General features: G+C 40.2%; 1 protein-coding gene across 1 annotated transcript in view; it reads right to left on the reverse strand.

Moving 5' to 3' along the window:
• LOC125377690 (calcitonin receptor-like) overlaps positions 1 to 25,130 on the reverse strand; it is a 66,818-nt gene that overhangs the window by 5,542 nt on the left and 36,146 nt on the right. Inside the window, exon 2 of the mRNA XM_048391628.1 lies at positions 1,223 to 1,320. Within this exon, the coding sequence (XP_048247585.1) occupies positions 1,223 to 1,320 (98 nt within the window). The remainder of the gene's footprint in view (positions 1 to 1,222; positions 1,321 to 25,130) is intronic.

The raw sequence follows: 25,130 nt of genomic DNA on the forward strand, positions 1-25,130 counted from the left end.
TAAGGTTTCTCATACATTTATCCATGGTGACGTTTCATTTGCGGTTCAGTTTATATGTGTTTGTATATCCAGACCTAACGGGCACGTACTTAATGAGCACATGTGTGGAATACGAGCCAACACTATTCCGGATTACAGAAGAGAGACAGGCATGTTTCAAGACATTTGACAGTAACAAACTTCTGGACATTCGTGAGTTCACTTACATTAACTCTAAGTCCTGTTACTTCATGTACTTATTGCTGCTGCTACTACATAAATATCTGTTCCATTGTATTGCTTTTTTTTTATTATAAACTAAAACTTTGTGTTTGATTATAATTTGTTGATTATTTCTAGTCACCACTGATGTCACAATTTAGTTCTTTACGTGCAGGTTTCTGGATTAACCTTTTCATTTCAAATCATCCGGTGATAACTGGACCAAATACTTACCACATTTATATCAAAGGTTATCACATTTTAGCAAACATATGGCTGAGAAATGACTATAAATATGTCCGTCACTATGGCAGCCGTGGCGGTGATGTTGAAAAGCGTACTGAAAGCTCTTAACCAGAGCATTTTTATCGTATCCTTAGGCTAACTGGATTAAAATATGTTCAATCTTCATGTTGAAAAGATATATTCGTAGTGAAACAGATTTGTTACCAAACTAGGCTGATACCAATGAACAATATGGGAAATAAACCTAACATATGCTTCAGAAAAGCAGGCTATAGTCTATATACTGTATAACACCAAACAAGCAAGTCACACACATAGAAATGGAATAGTAAAAAACAAATATTTCTGGTAATTATAATATAGTTATGTATAAACATAAATTGTATACAGACGTAGATACAAAATAGTTCGCGGTCTTTTTGCCTTGGCCCTGTGCCGTCCATGAAGGCTAGTCTGTGGCACTGTTCGGAAAGTGTTTTTTTTTAAATAAAGGAACACGATTGTGCGACCAAATGAATCAGAACATCCCCGATACAAATCATACAAAAACTCCGTGAAAACAGTATGCTTGATTTTGTGGCACAAGCCATTCGATATGTGAACAGTACTTTTCCCTAATGGTCTGTGCTGCAAAATAACCTTGGTGATTCACCAAATGTCAATGTGATGCTCATTTTTTGGTGTTTGTTTCTTTGACATTTATAAAAAAGGGCTATGAGTTCACTCTTCCCTGTTATTTGTCGAAGTTCCGACAAGTAGGGGAGACAACTCTTACCTGTAAATGCACACACGTGGTGTAGTCGGTCCACTCCTGGTTGGTTACGTTCTCTCGCCACCAGGTGCCATTCAGCGTGCAATGCTTTGATGCAATGGCTGTAACAAACACACACAGACCATGGCATTTAATAGTTGAACTTGCCTACAAGCATATGGCATATCCGAAATGGTGCTTTCATATCTGAGAATGTGCATATTCGGCCTACAATACACCTACCTAACTTTATAGCGGCACTTGTGATACCTGTGTTATCACATAACCTGTTCCGTGTCCACATTGATTACCCCTTTACCTGGTTTGTACCACTCAAGTTTTCCTCTCCTATTTGATCACGTCAGTGACTCATTTCATAACTTGAGACAAAGAATTTCAGGTCGTGTCAGTTTCCTAAAACTGGGGACACACAAAGTACAGGATATGATCGACATTTATCGTGATCAAAAGAGGCACGGTAAGCTGATACTTCAGCAAGTCATGATAATCAAATCTACGCTATAACGTGTGCACTAAAACAAGTTTTCTTGCAAACTACCCAAGGTCCCCATCTGTCGTGTATCATAATACCGTTTAATATCATTGAAGCATTATACGATGATATACATAAAGATTGCTAGAAATATGCAATGTCTTCTCGTTACATATGAAGGCACTTATTCAACTGACATAAACTTTGTCTCTGGTATATCCGCATGGAATATGTGTTATATCTACAAGGCATCCAATCTAGATACTTGTCCAAAGAAAATATATAGAGGTTATCACGCGAGTGTGTTTGGGGATGGTAAATATCCTGCATTAGGAATAAACATTGTATTTAGCGAGCCTTGGCGAGCTAAATACATAGTGTTTATTCCTAATACAGGATATTTACCATCATCAAACACACAAGCGTGATAACCTCTTTATCATATAATGTCATTCTTTAATTCTGTGCTTCAAAATCGCTTTCCCTCTCTCACAAACATTACTGAAACATTGCGAGTTTTCCTGGAATGCGCGCATTAATATTTATTACGTCACAGGGTATAAGTGATGTCTCAGTCGGACAGTGAGAGTAGCCAATATAGTTCCAACTGAAATCTGTTTCTTATACTGTGGCGAAGCAACATATACGCAAAACAACAATTGTTTTTAATTGCCTTTCGCGGCAATCCATTGGTCTGCCCGCTAGAGTAACTGCCCCTTGTCAAAGGGAAGCTACTCTAACCCTAGTCTATGAGACGTCACTGCCACGGTCAGAAGTTGTCGGTCTGTCCTGTCATAACGTTAAGAAGTGTAGTCAGATGTACACACAGCGACAAAACGAAACAAGGTAACAATTCAAACATATTTCGGCCAAATCCAACTATTTTAATTTGTGGAGAAGGTTTCAAGCCGCAGAGGTCTACAAGCACAGATATGGCTACTGATCCCCTTGGCTAGGCCTCTGCAAAATTGTTTGCGAAATTTATATCTCCAAGTTGCCAAAACTTATAAAATGCCTTAGCTACGTAACAGTTAGACACTGATTTTCAGTATATTAGAGTCACTGTTCTTTTGATAATGATAGCAATTATCCCTGTAGTTTATCCAAATTCCCGATGGTTAATACCGACTCGATCGCCGAATGACAAGGGTGACGCCATGTTTGTTTATAAACAGTGAAAGTAGTCCCTACTTGACCTTTGAAATTTGCATCTCTATCCGCATATGACCCCAACGGATATCGTTTTTATCCGTTGGCTTTATCCTGCCGAGAAACCTACCCATTTTATGATAAATACTTATATATACTTACTTTATTGTGTCGACAGTGTATATTTATGAGAAAATGATAAAAAACCAAAGCAGATGACAATAAAACCGATCGCCCAAACGCATCACGGCCAAGGCCATGGTAACCCGATGCACGTGAGTTCCATGCAAATTGAAATGGACATGCGTTCCCCAATTTCTTTCTCTATAAAAATCCACCCAGATCGGATAACATTCATTCGTTATTGAATTGCTACCACATGCCAATTGCAAGATTGACAAGAAATCAGCGACACCAGCCCTTGGACGATTGCAAGCTGGACAAACCGCACGGTAAGTAGCCAATGCATTTCAAGTCCACGTAAGGACCATATACAGGCCCCAGCAACGGTACCAGACCACCAACACTAGAGATGACCGATCACGTAGTGGAAGACCAAGGGTCAACACCCGACGACAGCATCGTTAGATTGTGCGACAGCATCTTTAAGATCGCTTTGTTACTGCTGCGGAAACTGTTCGACAGACCATGGGGACACACCAGCGACACATAAGTACGGACACCGTGCGTCGACGATTGACGAGCTGACACCTCCACTGTCACAGGCCACACCGAGGAACCAATCTGACACCACGTCATCGCCGGGGCCGTCTTCAGTGGACAACACAGCACCAGCATTGGCGCCATCAGCAGCGAAGAAGAATCCTCTTCTCAGACGAGAGCCGTTACTGTATCTCAACAGCAGATGGTAGAGATAGAGTCTGGTGACGCCATTGGGAACGTTATTCGGATTCTTGTGTTGTTGAGAGTGACTCGTGGGGTGGTCCGAGCATCATGGTGTGAGGTGGATTTGGTCTTGCACAAAGGGTCGGCCCTGTGGTCTTCCAGAACATCGGTCCAGAGAGAGGCAATGGTGTCGCAGCAGCTCGTTACATTGATCAAGTCTTGAGACCACACGCCATGCCTAATTTGGCACGTCGCCGCAACCATAAGTTTCAGCATGATAACGCCCGTGCCACACAGTACAAGAGCAACAAGAGACTTCCTCCAGCAGAATGGCATCCGAACCATGCAGTGGCCTGCTCTCAGTCCCGATTTAAATCCCATTGAGCACCTCTGGGACGAGATTCAAAGACGACTGAATGACATCCGACCAAGGCCGACAACTGCAGCTGAAATGTGTCAGGCGTTCCTCAGAGTGTGGGCTTAAGTATGTATCGACGTTGCACGGCAGTCATCAATGCACATGGCGGACACAGGAGATACTGACTTGTGATGCCATTTTTTCAGAGACTATTGTTGTGTTTCACTTGAAAGAAGATTTGACACTTTAATGTCAACCTTGATGATCAGTTTTGCCAATTTTAATCTTTTTAACATGTCTTAAAGTATGTTTACAGTGTTTGGACAAATATGGTTTCTCCTATATCTATCCATGTTGACGTTTCATTTGCGGTTCAGTATATTACAATGCACACATGTTCAAAAACATTTTGTAATTCTTTACACATTAACCGTTACAAAAGAAATCATACATTCGCAATTCTTTAGGCATAATATATACGGATAAGAGAAAAGAATGTGAACACATAATTTGCACCGTCTGGACATGCTCCGTAGTAGGTGAAATGCAGTGTCATTCTTCTTGGAGATACAAGAACAGTTCATCCCGATTTTGAGGCTGTCGCACACGTTCTACGACTCGACCACCAAGAATATCCCACATATGCTCAATAGGGCTCAAGTTGGAAATTTTGTCAGGACAGGGTGGCAATTGGATTTGTGGAGCCCGCAGCATATCCATAGAGAGATGGGCAGTGAGGTCCCGTATGTCGCGATCGTCCCGAAGGGTTCACGACCACGTGTCATTATAACGTCCCATGTTTGCCTATAGAGGTTCCCCAGACGTGACATCACACTGGCCGACTTCTGACAGTCTGCTGCAGCCTGTCGTATGGATTTGTCAGACCAAATGCTTTAAATTAACCGCCCTTTCTGTGTTAAATTCATGCATTGTCTTGTTGCGTTTCCATAACGAAGACACGCGGCGTTCTTTCATGTTTTCCATCCGTGTATATATCATACGTATTGCCATAAGTCAGCCGCAGTTGCTGTTACTTGAAAACACTTATTTGCCAGCGTTAGATTGCGTAATCACAGATAATGGCGAGAGCGCCCATGAATATCAGTTTCAGCACCGGCCTTCCAACTCTCGTACATGCCATGATCAAGCGCATGAAAGTATTTTCTTACCACCTGGCGCAGGTTTGACCATCGGCTGAAGCGTAAAAATCAGCTCTTGTTTGGCAGTACTGAGATTATTTTCTTATTACCCACGTGGTAAAGATACAGGGGGTAAGATACTAAACGTGTGTCGTACAAGGTTGACCTGGTTTTATTCGTTTTGATTGGATAACCGTGACCTCTGTCACACCGGGACTACTTTTCTCATTCATAAAAAATCTCGAGACGTTATTCATTTTGCAACCACAAGGCAGAACTGAAGAAATTAATGAGAACGAGAGATATTTACAAACACTTTATCAAACCAAACAAAATAGTCACACGCGTCAAATTCTGTTTGCATTATATATAAGGTATGGATAGAGCTTCTACAGACATTATATAATCGAGCTATATATCCATTTACAATGTACGACTACCGATCAATAGAGCGAGGGTCCCCATGAGCGTGACGCACCCGACCACTTTCGCAACTTTCAATTTGATTTAACGTAAAAGGATAAGCGTGGTGAAATGAAGTCTGTTTTAACTTTCTGGACAGACTTACTTGGGATGATCCGGTTGTGCCATCAGTGTCCCCTCCGAAGCATATTTTGTGGCGCTGTTTCGGGAGGTGTTGTTCATGAATGAAAGTACACGACTGCACGACCAGATCACTAAAAGTGAACAGTTCTGATACAAATCATTCGAAATCTCCGTGGAAGTGTGACTGACTTCTGATTTTGTGACCCCAAACATCCCAAATCTAAACAATAACACTCCCTATCTCTAGCGTAAAACGCTGTGAGTAGGCCTAGATCACGGTTGCCTTTTCTTATTCCGGTGATGACCTTGCTCTTCGATCGTTCGAAGCTGTCACTGACATGCAAGCAGACTTGAGTTTGTTGATTTTCACGTTTTCAGTATAGGGTGGTACAGTAAACATGAATGCCTTTGGCGAACACTCTGCATTCCCTCTTCCAAGATGGTACGAACATGATATAAATTCAGCTGATAAATCAAGGAAACTGAACCATTTTGATTGCATGGACGGGACACCGGCAGTGACCGACTGTTAGTCCGATATTCAAAGCGCGGCGCTAATGTGACTTTTCAAATTTTCATATCGGTTTCCTTCGTATTAGCAACATGGCGCTTGAGTTACCATAAGTTGAAGAATTTCTTCCAAAAGGATCTTGAGCGTCGGTTCTGTTATGTTTGCAAACACAACTGCATGGGCATTTTGTTAATGCGTATGCATAGAAATGTCAACAATGCCCATATTTGGGCATATATCAATATGCACGCGCAACCAGATTTTGCAGATTTCAGTTTGGTCGGTCAACGAACGAAAGTTGTTATGTATTTACACTTAAATATATATTTAACGTGGGTATTAAATAAAATACCACACTCATTCTCGTTAGATACCATTTTTACGAAACTCGTGAACTTTCTATGGTATCCACTCGTTTCGTAAAAATGGTATCTAACGAGAATGAGTGTGGTATTCTCTATTTACCACCCTTTTCATGTAGGCAACTTTGTCAGCATAAGGCAGATGCCATATTTGTAAGTTTCAACATCAGAGACATTGTTACTGTTTTTGATGCAGAACAGAGCTGTGGGTAGATAACTCCTTGGTTTTCAGTCTCCGGCGCCCGTGCTTGAATAAACCAAAGGAACCTCTCTCCTTTCTTGTTTCAAGATAAGAAACATAAGTATTTTATTCTTATTTCATGTCTTACTTCGTATTTCATAGAAATTATTGTCAAGAAAATTTCAATTTGAAACATTGTAACGCGCAGTTTAATTTGTGACACTCTTCGTGCAGTGTCGAAATGTCTGCCATTAATAAGTTATTTACCGATTAGTACTGATCCATTAATGTAGGAAACCAATATCCCTTTACTATATCTCGACATCCACGATTTTATTGCCATTCTGTGTCTATTGTCATCATTCTATTTAACTTGCCAGATTTATGCAATCACGTTTTCGTTCAGTAGCGCAGCGTACATGAAGCATAGTCGCAAAACGGTTCCCGGACACATCTATTCCAAGCAATATGTATTGTTTATCAAAACGCTTGTACGTTATTCAGTATATAGGAAAGTCCGCCGATCACATGTCAATCACCCCACGAGTTTACTGTATTTATATTTAACCCACATATATATCATATTTAATAAGCGTTTGAATATTCTTAAAATGCGGTTCCGCTTAAGTTGTATACGGTATCACACAACTTAGACGCGGATTTCATTAGCGTTCTCAATTAAATATACATGTTGTTATATTTCTTAGTTCACGAAACCGAGCACAGTCACAATCCACATTCACTAATTATTTCTTTACTGTAGACACTCCGTTATACACATTGACTTTATTCGTATTATGTGGATGCGAATGTCGTCAAGAGCATCATTGTCTCAGTATTGCAGTACTACGGTTATCATTTGATTGTCAACAAGTCAGTAAAGTATCTAACGGCGACAAAGCCTAAATGCTATATTCGCTGCATACTTAAATTATATCAAAAGAACAATATCCTATGTCAATGTGCAACCATTTGTTACACTAAGCTACCTCTTTTACCTTTTCCCTTGTAAATTCCTATCTGTAATGAAACACCCTACTATTACTCGCCGTATTTGCCGAAATGGTTACGGTTACGGGAAAGTTATTACAGGTATGTTAACAGTATTTACCGAAGTGAAATGTCAGATTCCTCATCGAATCACTGCGCAGTATTCATTCATTTTTATTGCTCAATTTATTTGAAAACAATGGTAAAAAATATGTACCTTACTTTCCCCAAAAGGCACGACATATCTCCCATAGAATTGTATGGGGTACCCTTAACGTACATGCACTATGAAGGAGTTCACATTACTTCATGTATTTGTAAAATAATGTTATTTATCATTACCGTAGTTATATATATCCAAGTACAGATGCGAATAGCATTTATCCACTTCTTATCAAACAGTAGTTATACACCGTATCATGTAAGATAGACATCACATTTTCCTGGAATATATATATGTCTAAGACTGTTATATGTTTTACAAATTAACAGAAAATAGTATTCGTTTTCGATAAGACATATATATATAAAACCTGACACCAATAAGTAATACAACGCTAACATGCTGAAATGTACGAGGGCTGGTAAAAAAGTTCTAAGCCTGACTAACTTTCAACTATGGTCCATAACAAAGTGAACTAGTCAATGTAGTACATTGTTTGAGGCCGTGTGTGTATTAGTGACAGCCAGTTGAACGTGATAGGGGTCCAAATGGACATAGAAATAGAAAAGAACGAGTACCTAGCAGTCATCAAGTTTTTGACTTTAGAGAAAAGTAGTCCCCAAGAAATTCAGGACCGCATGTATGGGGATAGGTGCCCTATCTATTCAACTATTAAACGTTGGGCAGCTATTTTAAATCTGGGAGAACAACCCTGTATGATGACCCTAGGTCTGGACGTCCCTCAACTTCCATCAATGAAGATTCAATGAGGAAACATGGGTCTACCACTATGATCCCGAGTCAAAACGTCAATCCATGGAATAGCAGCATTCCACTTCTCCAGCACCAAAGAAAATCAAGTCTTCAAGATTAGTGAAGTGTATTCTGGGATGCAAAGGGTGTAATCCTTGTTGATTACTTAGAAATTCCAAAGACGATTACCGATGCTTACTATGCTGATTTGTTTCATCGCCTAAGGGATTCTAGCAAAGTAAAGCGGCGAGGAATGCTGACTTCTTGATTTCTATACGACAACGCTGACCTCAAAGCTGCCGTAAATGGGTATTTTCAGGGTCGCTTTAGAGAAAATCTTCCTGACTGGAATTAAAAAGTATAGTTAACTAAATGGAAAGTGTATTGAAAAGCCATGACATGACCGGGTGTCGAAGACTTATCGCCTAAAAATTGTTTGCATTCTTATAAATGGATCTGTTCAGTTTCTTTATATTTATTTAAATCCTAAATATGAGCTCCACATAGCAATATTGGTACTACTTTAGTATGAAATATCTTTCAAAATACTTTGTAATCGAAAAGTTTACATTCCTGAGTGACTTTAAAATACCAAACAGTGTTTTTTTGCCCTGAAGTGCAGCATTACATACTTTGTTAGACCAATTTAAAGTTTTTGAGAATGATACAGCCAAATATTTATAAGAAGAACCACATTCTTATCTAATATCTCTTTAACAACATTTGTCCAAACTTCTTTAGATTTTACAAAGTTAGCAGTTAATGAATATCTATGGCAATAATATTTAGGAAACTGAATGCTCCAAACAATAATAAAAATAGCCAAAGAAGCTCTGTATGGAACTGAATGCCTGGTTCCCATGTTGATTTAACTTCTAGAACCGAGTCATTTATGAACATATTAAACAAAAATGGGCTTAGTATACAACCTTGACAGACTCCAATATTACACAGGCAAAATCTGAAAGTTGGTTTCCATATTTAAAACAAGAGATAACATATTTATAAATATATTGGATCTTTTTATTCATCTTTGGTGAAACGCCGCGTACGTTTAAGACGCGCCACAAATTTGATGTATGAAAAACGTGACAAGCCTCAGAAGAATCTTCTTCTCTTTTTACCTAAATATCGTTGAATGATAGATTGTAATATGAAAATATTGTCAGTAACAGAGTTGCCCCTACGAGCGCCAGCCTGGGGTTCACCCCCAAACTGTAATCGCTTATTTTATATGCTTGTATGGACTTTACTCAAAGTACTCAAAGTAATTGGCTGGTGTTTTGGTAAAACCTTTTATGGAGGAGAACAATAACTCCATGTAACCATATAGAAGAAATGTATGCAAACATCAAACACTGTATTAAATAAAAAAAAGTCAGAATTGGACATAATATACTCACACGCAAAAGAAACGCAAGTGGTTTTAAGCAAATAGGTAACAAACCCGGAACCATCAATTGATACGAGTTTTAGCATGTAGTGAAGCCTGATGGTGTTATCAATATTTTTGATTGCATTTTGGAAGCCCCGAATAAAAACGCAACATAAAAAACGAATCGCCAAAACACACCATTTCAATGAATATGTGGGTATCATGCACCAGTTTCTCGCGAAATCGAAAATGCACTGTCACGAACTGTAGTGGGTATAAAACTATGGCCGATTCTTTGACCTACCACTCCTTGGTCAACAATGCCACGCCTAACTCAAATTCAGAGAAACCAGGCTATCGGACGTTTGGAAGCTGGAGAGTCTGTCCAAGATGTTGCCCGTCATTACAACGTTAACATAACCACACTTTACCGTCTCCTGCATCGATACAATGCTACACAGACCACAGATGACCTTCCTCGGAGCGGTCGTCCTAGGGTCACCAACACCTCGACAAGATCGGCAGATTACCCGTCAACACCAGCGACATCGGTTCCTAACTGCAAGTGAAAGTGCTCGACAGACCATAGGAACACATAATCGACACATTAGCCGGGACACTGATCCGACGTCTCCGTTCCAACAACCTCAGATGTCGCCGACCAGCACGTCGTCCTGTTCTCCAATCATGGCATCGACAAGCACGACTTCAGTGGGCACAGGTTCATCACAATTGGCGTCATCGTGAGTGGAGGCGTGTCATTTTCTCTGATGAAAGTCGCTTTTGTGTCTCCAATGCAGACGGGAGAGTCAGAATTTGGCGGCGTCGAGGTGATCGTTTCGCTGACAGAAACGTTGTGAAAAGGGATCCATGGGGTGGGCCTAGCGTCATGATATGGGCAGGGATTACACTTAATGCGAGACTTGGACCCAAGTGCTTTCTGAATGTTGGTCAAGGTCGGGGTCACGGCGTCACTGCTCAGCGGTATATCGACCAAGTGATCAGACCCCACGTTGTTCCATTTTTTGCGCAACATCAACAACACATTTTCCAGCAGGACGACGCTCGTCCCCATGTTGCCAGAGCTACCATGACCTTTCTGCAACAACACAACATCCGTGTTCTGCCGTGGCAAGCCCTCAGCCCTGATCTGAACCCCATCGAACACTTGTGGGATGAGGTTCAAAGGCGTCTGCACAATGTGCGCCCAGTCCCTACAACTGCCGATGAACTACGCACAGCTGCTCTGGATGTGTGCAGGAGGATCCGTGGGGCCTTCACAAATCGTCTGATCCACTCAATGTACAGGAGATGTGTGGCAGTGATCAATGCTAATGGTGGTCACACCAGGTATTTTGGGTATTGACCCGAAACTGTGTAAGGCCTTAACATATGAAAAAAACAATTATGTCATCTGCCTTTTAATCCATTAAACTGTCTTCAGTCAAATTTTTGTCAATCTCGCCCTATTAGTATTTCTTGTCTTTACTGTTGAAAATAAATAACATGTATACTGCATACTCGACTTGCGTTTCTTTTGCGTGTGAGTATACATCATGAGCATATTTAAACATTTCAGCTATAAGTTTGCCCCGTACCAGCCGATTTACCACATCATAAAGAATTAATAGAGTTAATAACTTCCCCTTGGAGAATGGGACAGTCAAGAATAGACTCTGGAAGCTGATCTGTGTTCGTATTTATACCTTCTTCTTTGGTGTCAGTATCAGATTTAGTATTAAGCATACTGTGAAAGCACTTGAACCATGGTGTTTGATCAACGCTTCAACGAAGACCAGAACAGTTTGCCCTTATGTATATTATTAACCATTGCGCTTTCACTGTCTCCTTGATATTGTCTCTTTTTTCACGAATAACCCTTGTTTAATGATTTCTTCACTTTACATAATTAGTAAAGGATGATTGATCTTTAACAAGGGCTGTTCCAGCATATCCAAAAGGGAGGGGTAATTTCAGATAATTTTACAACATACTACCTTGTAGTACCCCCATACTACCCCAGTTTATTTTTTTCGAAACTTGACTGTGAGTAAACCATTCTCATGTTTTAATTTTCGCGTGTCTGATTTCACGAATCTCTTTTGACAGATTATTTTTCTTTTCTTTTTGTCAACCTCATTTTTATCAAGGTTTGGGGCCCGCATGTAGTTCCAAATCACCAGACAGCAACAAACATTTTGAATCACAAGTGCTTAGGCACTAAACTGCACCACAGTGTATAGAAGCCGATATAGCCGATAGCCCACCTCGGTGGCGATCATTTCGTCCATACTGTATACTGTCCAGCATGGCTGATGGTTGGGAAAACCTACCATTTATCGGTAGACCGCTCGAGCAAGCTGCCTACTCACTTAAAGCCCCACCCTGACTATAAATAGCCCGCAAGGTGGCGGTGTTTCAGTTTCGAACAATGACTGACAATGTAAACACAACCGAGTGTCGGGAGACGTTTTTTGAAAACCATACTGGAACAAGATCACCATTGACCGTCAAACTTCGTATCAACTTGAATGACAAACCATGGATACAACAAATGGCTCCATATCAAGATATAAGTCAATAAATTTTCTGTAGTTTTATCCTAAAAAATCGAATCGATCGTGTTTGGCGTCTGCATCGATCACAGTGGGCGGAGCTTATTTACGTTTGCGCTATAAATAGCAAAGCACATGGTCATGTGTACATGTGACACATTTAATGCATTTGTGGTCAAAGTGTATTGTGTTGTATATTTTTAAGGCAGAACAGCAGCAGAACATCAGTTTCAGTTAATGTAACAGTAACGATACTTAAATACGAAATTGACGACGCGATTCTTTCAGTTCCATTCGAAAATTACAGATATTTGTTTAGTTTTGGTCATTTGCATTCAACAGTTAGATTTGTGCCACACAATAATCAGTTTATATTCATCAAACGTAAATTATTACAGAGATTTTTCAACTAGTGTTTAGGAAGGGGCCTAATTTGAAGCACCAGAAGTTGCGCCAATATTTCTCAGCTTGACTACAATAGATGAATATGTTACGTGTATCAACATAACAATGCACATAAGCAACTGGTAAATAAGTAACTGAATATACTTGATGTTTTGGCCTACAGAAGGCGTATCCGGATAATATTGTACTTACGATAAACGAAAACTCCAATACACATATTCCAAGACAACTTTAATTATGAATTTCCTTTATCTTTCACAGAATTTTCACACACAAAACTGAGTTTGATCATTAGATCCACACTTGTCCCATGTATTTTTTGTTCGGGGTATTTGGATACACTTCGCGCACAAGTTTTAAAGTACAATCTGGGATCCCTTTCCCGTTTTGTCCACACCAATCCTTCATTTGCTGCAACGTATAATTCCGTTTCTTCAAGTCCAAGTATCTACGATCTCTCCAAACACTTCGTTTATTTAGCTCAGTCCAGAAACACTGTGTTCGAATCGACGAATTTCTGCAACATGGTGGCCGCACCATTCCCTAACTGCGATTGTCTGTGCCGTGTCACGCATGGTTGACAAAAGAAGTGTGAACATACATATTCGGCTTCATCTGGTTCCACAATGAAATCTCGCTGTGACACTGATTCCCTACTCCCAAGAATCGGCACTGAATTTGTCAAAGTTTCTGTTGCACTTTCAAGGGCGGGAAGAGAGGCGCCATCTTGTCGATTCGAGTTGTGAATCGGAATGAAGTCATCTTGAATTGGAACTTTCTCCACGATAAAGTCACCAATGTCACAATCGAAATGACCAAAGGCTTCCTGATTATCTCGAAAACCTCTTCGTCAAATTAGGATTTACATGAAAATGTTTTGTTGCTCATATTGAAGACAAGCGAAATTGCAAAGTTCTTGTCAGTTGTAAGCAGCAACTCGATGCACTCATGGGGCGTGGTTGCAAGGAGATCGCGAGGTCAGAAAGGGGAAAACAAAAAGTTTTAGAAAGTAATAAAAGAAATCCGCAGTGCAATCCCAAAGTACCATGTAAAGGATATTTTTGAATAATAATATTCACGAAAATTATTTTTTTCTAAAAGTGCAAATTAATTTATTAATTCATCCCAAGGTCGTAACCCTGACCACGTGGCGGGTATTTGGAAGGAATCTTGTGATGAAGCCGTGAATGAGGCCGTGTGTATAACATTGTTGAATTCAACTGACCAGGAAGGTTGTTGAGGCACATTATGACAGATGCTCGCCATTGATGGAGAAAAAAATGTATCTGAGAGAAACATTGTTGCTTTGAGCTTCGCGACAAAACATGTGTTCATGCCGAAGTAGTTTACAAGAGAGGGTGATCTGTGCAGCCAGCGACCTGAATAAGCTTGATGAAAATAATGTTGAAATCCATTTTCTCGCACATGACAGAATTAATGTGAACAAATATTTATTGGAACATCGTTTCGAAGTCTGTGAGGCTGTCCGTATTTTAATATTCTTATTTCCATTGCGACGTAAAATAATATAATGTTTTCGTATCTTAATTTTGCTGCCGCTGTGGAAAATTGCGCACCGATCTATTAAAAGAAATACTACTAGCTCAACTTTATAATAGAACCAGATCAACTTTATCTTTGTTCCGTTGTTTATTAAAAATTCGCTTCCGAAGCAAAGCGAATCGATCTACATAATAAACAAATTCATAGACTAGATTCTAGTACCAAGTGTTTAAACTTTTTTTTTAAATGTCATAAAATAACTTACACAATTATTGAAAGACATTTTTTGATAAGTAATATATATTTTATCTCGTCCGGCCGCTCTCTGGTTAGTTTAGGCTTGAGGGGAGAAACACATACAAAAAATATGGATGGCCTTATGCAAATGACACTTGGCATGCCAATCAAGAGGGATCTGGGTCACTGGGACCCGCCAAGTTTCACGGATCGAGTTACTTCGGCACGAAGAGCTTCATCGGACAAGTGTGACTTTGCCAAAATACATTGCTACTGGGCAATGAAAAAATGTCACGGAAACGACAAAAAACTACTTTGATCACGTGAAAATATTTATGACCATTACCAGGGTTTTTTACACGATCGTTGTCATCCAGATTCCAGATGAAGGCAAGACGAACAGAACGAAGATAAACACTGTTGAAATCACCGATTACCGTGTATATGTGAGAAATGCTATTTATAAACTGCAGATATACCGTACACCACAGGATAACGATTGTTGCCGTGACACATATAATGTTTTTTTTGTGTTCAATTACACTGTTCATATTCATCACGACAAACGTATTAATTCGTTGTCGTCGGGAGATCTAGAATAGCTCAGAACAAGAACGTCTATAATTTCTGTGTTGGACTGCGTTGGATATATCGTGGACATTCCGCGGTATCATTTTATGAAGATGTGAAGACGACATGGCAGGTAGGTTTTGAAACCAAAGACCTACGCGTTTGTTGAAAAGCCTTGGAATCGTTTGGTAGATATTTATATTACCATTAAAACTTACGTCCTTGTTGTCAAACGGCCCACGTGGGTGGGTGTTTACATGACGTCACCCGTTTACGCAATAACCAATGAAATGTGTGTGTTATCATGACGTCATATTGACCTGTCAGATCACTCGTATAAGCTCCGCCCACTAGAGTGCGGTAGTTCCTACCGCAGATGGGGCTTAAGGAATGTAATCCGCACAGAGGAAGTTTGGGTAAAGCTGTCTTATATGTCACACAGGTCGACTTTACACTTCAGCTCAAACTGTTACACCAAAATCGGGCATGTTTCGACCTCATCTTGCTCCTTCATAATTTGATGAAATACACCCACAGGATAAGATCCCCTAAATACTTTCTTTCGCGTCGGCCAAACTGTATCACGTGCAAAATATGATATGGCATGTAGCTATATGCCATAAAGTTGTTATTCCCATGAATGACTCAATATATCTTTCGACAGGCTCTTATTAAGGATGTTTCATTTGTCATTTTCTGAGTGGATGAACTCTGTCACTTGAGAGCTTAGATAGTTCCCTATGGGAATGATTTAGGCTTCGCTGACGACTTGTCAGTATGACGTCATACTGACACTGAAGTGACGGGAACTTGTCACACATTGGATCGGAATGTGTTGTTTTGTTATTTGGTTCAAACTGCACGGCTTTCGCGTGGGGGTGTTCACGAACACAAAATGGTGCGGGTGAAATAGCTGGCTTGTTGTGTTAGGAATCTGTGAGTACTTACTACGGATATAGCATGTACCTGACAGAAGTGCTTATCGCTTGAGAACTTTTGGGATATCGGTCACATCAGGTATACATTCTTTACCTGCGACACTGGTTACCATAACAGAAGAAGGCCATTGACTATCACTAGGAAGTTGTTTATTTGTGTTTCTTTGTGGTAAAGACAGAGTCGATTGGAGCAAACTCCTCCGGCAAAAATAACTCAGATGAACTTCCCTTGCCAAATTGTAGCACTGTTTTGTGTGGCACATGTGTGGAACAGGTCAGGTCGTGTCTTTCGTGGAACTATACAGGTATGTTTTGCTATCCCTGACTTTGGGTTTCGCCGGACGATCTGTCATAAAGTTCCATAAGGAATTCAAGCAAGGATAGCCACATCCAGGTCTTTAATGAACAGGCATTCAAACTTGAATTGTCTGCCATCACGGGCAACTGATAATCGAGTTTTACTTTGACTTCAAGTGGGAAGATTCAATCTGCCCGACGAGTGTACTGTGTATACTTTAACCCAAGGAATGTCTCAAATTCTGCCATGATCAGGTTGGAATGAACACTGGCTGAGGAAGTGACCCATGTTAGCATGACCAGCTTGTTAACATAATGCACACACTTTGGGGGTTGTGGAATTTCGCGGTCGATACTAGTTGGTCTGCTTTTTGGCTGATTTGTGACAAACCAGTATGCTGCGGAACAGACGACTTTCACCTGAGACATTAGGGCTTGGGATATTCCTGGTCTCAGTGAAGTGAGTGCGAGATCCGTGCCATATCGTTGTTTAACTTATACGTTGCAAATCCTTGTGAATGAGTGAGAACAACAAAAGAATTCAAGCGATGGAGGCATTTCCTTATCCTCTGCTTCTTCTATGCCATGATGGGTATTGCCACAAAAATGCCAGAATTCAAGCGATGGAGGCATTTCCTTATCCTCTGCCATGATGGGTAATGCCACAATTATGAACCAAGAGGTTGTCCTTTAAGAAGGCATTGAGTATCTGATATGTCCTCAAGTATATCACACCACGAAATAGCACTATGGTTAAGTACATTTGTAAAACAAAGTATTTCTATTAATCCCAATACGCCCATGCTCTCGGCTACATATTATTTGCATACTGATGGTTGTAAATTGAAATGAAAGCAACTGCATGTAGATGACAGCGTCTGCTTTGATTTCTGCTTAATGTTTAAGTTAGTTATTATAAACCTGTCTGAAACGTCATATGCTCCAGTGCCTTTGACTAAAATATTGAAATTGTATTCTTACTTTGTTCATCAACTATGCACCTCAATATTCGATCAGACTTGTAGCCAAGTGGTCTAGGTAACCGCAAATCGTTGTGCAGAGTTGAGTACCTTAGTCGTGCAAGGGTCTGCTGGTCATAGGTTCGAAACCAGATACACTTGTAATGCTTTGCCTGTCAGTACTAAAATATTTTCGGTAAATTGCTCAACGTCTAAACCCTTCGGCACTTCAAGCTCACAGACTTCTCATATTATGGACCACATGACGGCGAAAGGGCAAACAAAAGTGCAAAATCATCCGAATATGGGTCTTCGCGGGATGTTAGTGAGAGCTCAAACATTGAAGAGGTCTCTATACACTTGGCCTTGTTTATTCCCTTGTGTACCTTTCCTATAGAATATAGGAAACTCAGTGAAGGTTAAAAACACTGTTAAATAAAGAATAGAAAGGTAGAATGAGAACACATTAAATAGATTAAACTTCTCCATAACCTGAGTATAACCTCACATGTACTATAGGTACCGTACAATATTACAATTATAAGTCAGTAAGGTATTACCAACGTGGCTGGTATACGCAGAGTTGAGTACAAAGAGTCTCAGAGAGGAACCCCACAAGTATCCCTTGATGGGTTCACTTACTCTAAGAATCGAACGAGAGCCCTGACCACACACTGGAGATGTATCATCAAGCCCTGCGGCTGGAAATATTCAACTGTTGACATCGACATCGCTGAACAACAATCCCAGTCCTGCCACAGACCAGAGCTGATGTTCACCTTGAGGGGCTGTGGACCACTACCAGGGATTCCTTCTCTGCGCAGACGGTGAAGAAGACAAAATCATGAAGTTGATACGGTCTACATAGATGGTACGTTTTCCTGCTGTCCTCACCTGAGAAACCAGCTGTACACTGTACATGCACGCAGTTGATACACCATGTACCCGCTTATCTTCGCCCTGCTGCCCAACCGACCACATACGCAAGGTATAGCAGACTCTCAACCGACCCTTCTCACCAGCTACCGTACAGACATACTTTGAAATGGCCAACAGCAACAGAAGATATCAAGGGGTGATTCTTCAACTACACACATGCTATACGGAGGAAGACACAAGACCTTGGCTTAGCTGACCAGAACAAGAAAGATCCCCAGGTGCAGAGCTGGATACGAAAAGCAGCTTGACTTCCTCTTCTTCCTCTTCCTGAGGCGAGAGAAGCCTGGCTGGAGGCGATGGATACAACACCTGAGGCGGCAAGGTCTCACGATTCCAACGATTACATGGTGACGACACAGTAGGACCTAGGACAAACAATAACCTGGAGGGTCTTCCACATCAGCATCCCAACCTGTACAGATTTGTGGACTTGTCTCAAGGCATTGAGAAATCGGAAGTCGCCAAGCAGGCATTGTACTGAACTGTGATCAGTGTGTATTGTGTATATAGTGTCTTTAGCAATTATGTAATGAATACTTTAAAAAATGTGATTTCTGGTATGATTTGATTATTAAAAATGCATAATAAACCAATCCTGTAAATTTACCTAAAAATGTGCGTTTTCTGGTCTGTTCCACTTAAATGAAAGGTTAACAACAAATGCTTAACTAAACCAACCTTGACAAATCCTGGTATAAGCTGTCTGACAATTGGGAGGTTACCTTTCTATTTATGCCTTCAACAATCGAACGGAACATACTGGCTATCAACTTATAACAAACCTTTGTACCTACACTTTCTTAGGGCATCGTTGTCATCTTATGCTTGAAGGGTGGCATGGCCATTCGATTATGGGACATTACGAACACGTGTTCTTGAGCTTCTTCTTACGATTACGGTATGGATTATGAATTTGAATTTCATCAATGTGAATTTTTTTTTTCATTAACTGGATTTCCCTTTAAGGTTTCGAAATTTCCGATTTGATCGTGACAGGCCGACAAACATTGTTATCAATAACTGAACACACTGGATACATGATGAGACCATGGCTGCAGACTGGTGCAACAATTCTCGGCTTCTCAAAAAGTATTTTTCATAATTATGCAGATACGTATTATTCAAATTCACATTTTTATATCAAACATCACGTTGAACACAAATCACCTTTTGAGGATACAACAATCAATAAACATTTGCGTCTTCATATACACTGGAATTCTTACATAAAATACCGAAGACAACCAAACACGTCTTTGAATCGAATAAGAAACACAGTTTTCTTAACATCATGAATCTAGAATTTGGAACTGAATAGACTATATTAAAAGATATAATAAGATATGCCATGTTGGAAAATGACCAGAATGTAGATAATGACATTGATGTCTCGAGGTTCCGACGCCAGCTTGCTGTGTCAGTGATTGAGTAGGCCTCAGTTTAGACTCTCATTGACAGATTATTATCAGATAGTCGAATAACAGATCACTACATTCTATATTTTCCGTCAACTATATTCTGTTGTTGTTATAACTTTTGATAATGACGACACTTGTGAGAGCTTAATCAGATAGACTAAATATCGGGACTGCAGATGCAGATCAAGGTTGATGGTTAGAAAGATAATTGCCAGTTATTAATGTTTCATGATCCAAAGTATTATATTATGAGTCTAATTTTAGCACAAACAGATAACTTGTCAATTGTAACACGAATTAGACTTTTGTGAAACATTCAGTTTAAAGAAAACCGGCATCCTGATTATGCATTTCTGTGCAGTGGCTGGCAAAGTTCTTTAAAAATACATTGTTGTATACTGATTATAAAACAAATATTTGCAATGGTTGGAAGCCGCCCATTCTGGTGTCCCCCGCCGTGATATTGCTGGAATATTGCTAAAAGAGGCGTAAAACCTCACTCACTGGAAGCCGCCCATAATTTATTAAACAACAGATAATGCCGTACGTAGACTCCAGAAACATCATCCTAGGTGAGACCACGCTAACAGTTTCTCGATATCAATAGTCAATATGCATTGATCACGGTGAGTAATTCACAGTTTCCCGTTCTGACCAAATATCATGGACAATGTGTTGTTGGGTCTTGCAAAACAGTGCCCTGCTTACCGCGTGGATCGACTGATAATGCTGTGGTCAGCGTCGATACATTGGGAATATTTGCCACAGAAATCTTCAACGTTTGACCTGTTTCATCTGGGCCGATGTGAACACCCTGTGACTATCTTAAATACTTTCGTAACATTCTAAAGGTGGAAGACGAGGGCCGTGTAAATTACCGGCTACCCCCTACGGTCACATCTTCAGTATCATAACTGCCGTTTAACTAAAGGTTTTTGACAATTTCCAAGGAATTAAACATTCATTCTTAGGTTTCCACATAATACTACTATTTCGAAAAGTAACTTACGTCACTCCGACCAACACTAGTGACCGTGAAATCTATCCCTCGCAATAACGGTAATCCAAATTCGGTGCCAAGGGCAGTGACCGATGTAAGTAGTACACGTTAAACCGTTTGTAATACGTGTACAATGGTCTCTCATATGTTTTATTTGTATCGTGTCCACAAGGCACGATGAATTTACCATGTTTTCAGTTAACTTGTCGTTCATTACCGACAGTACGTAAACTAACTGTAAGAGTCATTGGTTGTTATTTTCTTCACGTCAAATTTATGCATATGTATTAGTAATAACATTCAATGTCTAACAAAATTGTTTATATGGCAATAAAGGCAATGATAAACTAAAATAAAATATGTCTAGTCATTCTATGTTGATGTACATGTTGTCTATTTTTCTAAAGTGTAGCAATTCTTTTACTTGAACAAGAATGCAGACCCTGGATCGATTTCTTTTCCAGATTTCAATGATCTATTACATGTACCATTGAGGACGCCGAGACTTTCAACCCGAAATAGGGAATGTATATATGTCAGTTCACCTAATGTGAAGCAGAGAAGTTAAAAGAGCAGAGGTGAGGTGAGGTTAAATTGGGTTTAACGTCGCGTTCAAGATTATTGCACTTATATATCGAAGTGCGTACACTTGCCGCAACAGGAAATAGTCACTGGGGGTAGTCTGGGCTGTAGGGTGGGTGATTTAGCTGTTCGAATCCACATTCACACATGGCGGCCTGTGCAATTCTCGACTTGTGAACCGGAGCGTTGTCATGCAAAAAGGAAACCACGTGTTAACATCCCACGGCGTTAATGGCGAATAGATTTTCGCAATTCTTTCATTACATTAGCATAATACTGTCCATTGACTGTAATATGGTGGCCATTACCTTGCCAGCCGATGGTTGAGTGCGAAACTTCTTCGGAGGCGGAGAATTGCAGTGCTACCATTGCATGGATTCCAATTTAGTTTCTGGGTCCCAGTGGTGGATCCATGTTTCAACGCCTGTCACTAGACGAGAAAGAAATCGGCTTCATCAGCAGTATAGAGATCCAGGAGGTCTCGACAACTTTCAGTTCTCTGATGGCGATCTTGAGCTCTGAGGTTTCTAGGTACCCATCTTGCAGATACCTTGGACATACCAAGATGCTCATGAATAATGGTTCGAACAGTTCCAACGAATATTTGGAATTCCCTAGAAAGTTCAGATACTTTCACTCCTCGCTCATGGCAAAATTCTTCTTTCTATAGCAGCAATGGTTTCCGGTTGGGTGGCATCTGAAGGCCTGCCTGACCTTTGGTCATCGTCTTTGGACCCCCTACCCCCTTTGAACTGTAGAGAACAACGGCAAACTGTGGAATAGTCAGGAGCATCCTTGCACATCACGTTACACATGCGATCATGGATTTCTTTTGCTTTGCATCCCTCCTTGGTAAGGAACTTTATTACAGCGCGTTGTTCATGTTTGAGAGAATCCATGATTGTGACCACCCTGATTTGAATGAAGCCATCACATCTAACTTATTGTTGTGTCTGAAACTTGTTATGACATGTGTCAAACTGATGTTAAGATTAGTGTCACACCTGCCACAAGTTGACATTTTGTGTGTAAACACAAAGTTGCAAAACTTATTGAACGCCCCTCGTAAAATATACGTCCTGCAACTCTAACAGCTTTAGTGCAGACTGGTGTCATGCAGACAGTATGGGTATGACAAAGTATTGGACTGTAACCACAATTTCGTTTGTCTCTGAGAAGCTACATGTACGAGGAGTAGCTGAAAAACTCTGAACCTAACGAGGATGGAATGCATAGCCACATCCTTCTGCCAACGATGCTTGAATGCCTGAATCCACTGGTATAAAAGGCTTCCTCCTGGTGCTGCAAAAAGTGATCAATAGCAGAGATGACATCATCAGCTGCAGCAGCAGCGTTCTACAGTGCTTGCCAGACAGTTCCTTCTTAAAGTTTGGGGAAAAGGGGTAATCTGACGATGGCACATCTGGTGAATATGGAGGGCGTTCAATGAGTTCAAGCCACAGTCACACATAGTAGCCATGGCGAAAACAAACATGTGCATATATGCATTTTCCTGGTGAAACAACACACCTTAGGAAGATCTCAAGCAGGTTAGCATATTATTGGCCATTAAAGATCTGACCTTTCGGGAGGTAGTTCAACAGTAGAAATTCCTTTAAATCCAGAAATCCGAATCCATCACATTACCAAGTCAGAGGAGATGTTAAATGTTTCGTCTTTGGCTCAGGGCGATGAAGCCAACACTCATCCATAATTTCCTTTCTCTCAAATGCTTGGTCATCTTCAAACCGACTTAAATCTCATGAGCGATGATGAACATGGAGTGCGCTGAAACCTTTGTCATGCCCAGTTTATTCCTCAGAATGTTCCCAACTCTCTCTCATAAGATACGCCTACTGTATTGGTTATTGGCGTGAGTCATTAAGGACTTTCTGATCTTGAATCATCTTCGAGGCTCTCTCTTTCCGTTTTGTATTCTGTACAGTGGAAAATGAAGAAGCATCATTCCCCATGTTCTCATGAAGTTATCCCTTTCGGTTGGAGATACATACTATCATGAATGCGCATTAGCCAATTGTGTCCATTTCCATCAACAAAGAATATCAAGCTTGTGTCAATAGTCAAACTAAGAGTAATTGTTAACTGGTAGTTCGGTGTATATCATACAAATTGAGTTGGCATTCTCACTGACCAGGCAAGGCAACAACACATACCACCATGTAACTTTTTTTGGTATGACGCGGCCATAAGATCGAACTGACCTTCCGCTCTGTAGGCATACACTCTATCCACTACACCATGGTGGCGGTCACGAGGCCAATTGAGATCAGTTGCCAGGTATCAGTTACATGACTTAGTGCTATCAGTTAACAAGTTTAATCGAAGTGACTTAATGCAATCAGTTGACGCGTATCTGAAAAAGGCTTTGTACTATCAGTTATGACGTATTTCGTGCATTAATTTATGTTACCAGTTACCTGGTATATACAAGAAATGACTATCAGGTGCTGGCACGCTTGATGACAACATATGCATCTAAACAATAAGAATCGTACAGGGTGTATTGATGTATTCCACAACCAACTAGTTTGTATAAGGACCCTCTATGTGTGATATGCCTTGGCTTCATGGTGATTTTTTTCCTGGTTATATTGATAATCTTCCCAGATAAATATGTTTATATCTGATCTAATTTCATTTATACCAAATCTGTTACATTTACCTTAACGTCTTAAATTTCTCCTTAGGCAGGTTAACGTGTGACTTGTTTTCGTGACAAAAAGACTGCAGTATGGCTGTCATGACGGAAAAAAATGTCAATATGATTTACAACATGTTACTTAGGAACATCTCAACTACAATTCTAACAATAGCTCAATCTGATCCTTCTTCGTCACTGTCAAAGATCACGTTTGATATTAAACGTACCAAAACGATACAAGATCATCAGCCAGCATCATTTGCATGTCAGTAGAGATGCGTCACAGATCTCATCACCGATAGGAAATGATGACACCAAATTGATTGTACTTTTAAAAGCTATCTCTCCTGTCATGGAGCATCCTATATTTCCACGAAGATGCATCATTCATTATCCACATGTCAATCAATTCTTTTGTCAGTCTGGACGGAACATGTGGAATCAGATCACCATGTGATCGGGTATAATTACCGGTGTCAATCAACTTTCAGTGTCAAACTCACTTCATGCTAAGAATGAACGCTAGTGATTCGCATTGGTAAGATCATGATTGAATCTATGAAAGGAAGGGGCATTTCAGAGCTTGTTCAGCCACAACGCGTCCGTTTTCTAATTTCTGACCGTGGCTAGAACCAAAACGTAGTTTCGCAATTTATTTAGTGTTTCACCTCTTTTAGGCTTTCTTTCTTGGTTAAAGGATTCACTTAAAAACAAAATTTGGTAAATTATATAACAGACGGGGTTGGAAGAAATGTAGACCGTTCTCTGGACAGTCATCAAGGAGAGGCCTTAACATGCAAATTAATATTTATCTTAAACACGTTTTCAGATGAATTTGCAGAAACTTCATTTTTAAGGAAATCAATTTAAAATTACGAAGTGGTGGTGTCATAGATCGTTATTGTATTGATCAGCCATAGTTGCCCGCAAATAAATATTCATAACCTTTTTCGAGAGCAAATTCATGACGAAATTTAATTTCAGATACATGCAAACAACCT

Source organism: Haliotis rufescens, unplaced genomic scaffold (assembly GCF_023055435.1).
Source record: "Haliotis rufescens isolate VD_foot unplaced genomic scaffold, xgHalRufe1.0.p SCAF_10, whole genome shotgun sequence".
NCBI classification, from domain to species: Eukaryota; Metazoa; Mollusca; class Gastropoda; order Lepetellida; family Haliotidae; genus Haliotis; species Haliotis rufescens.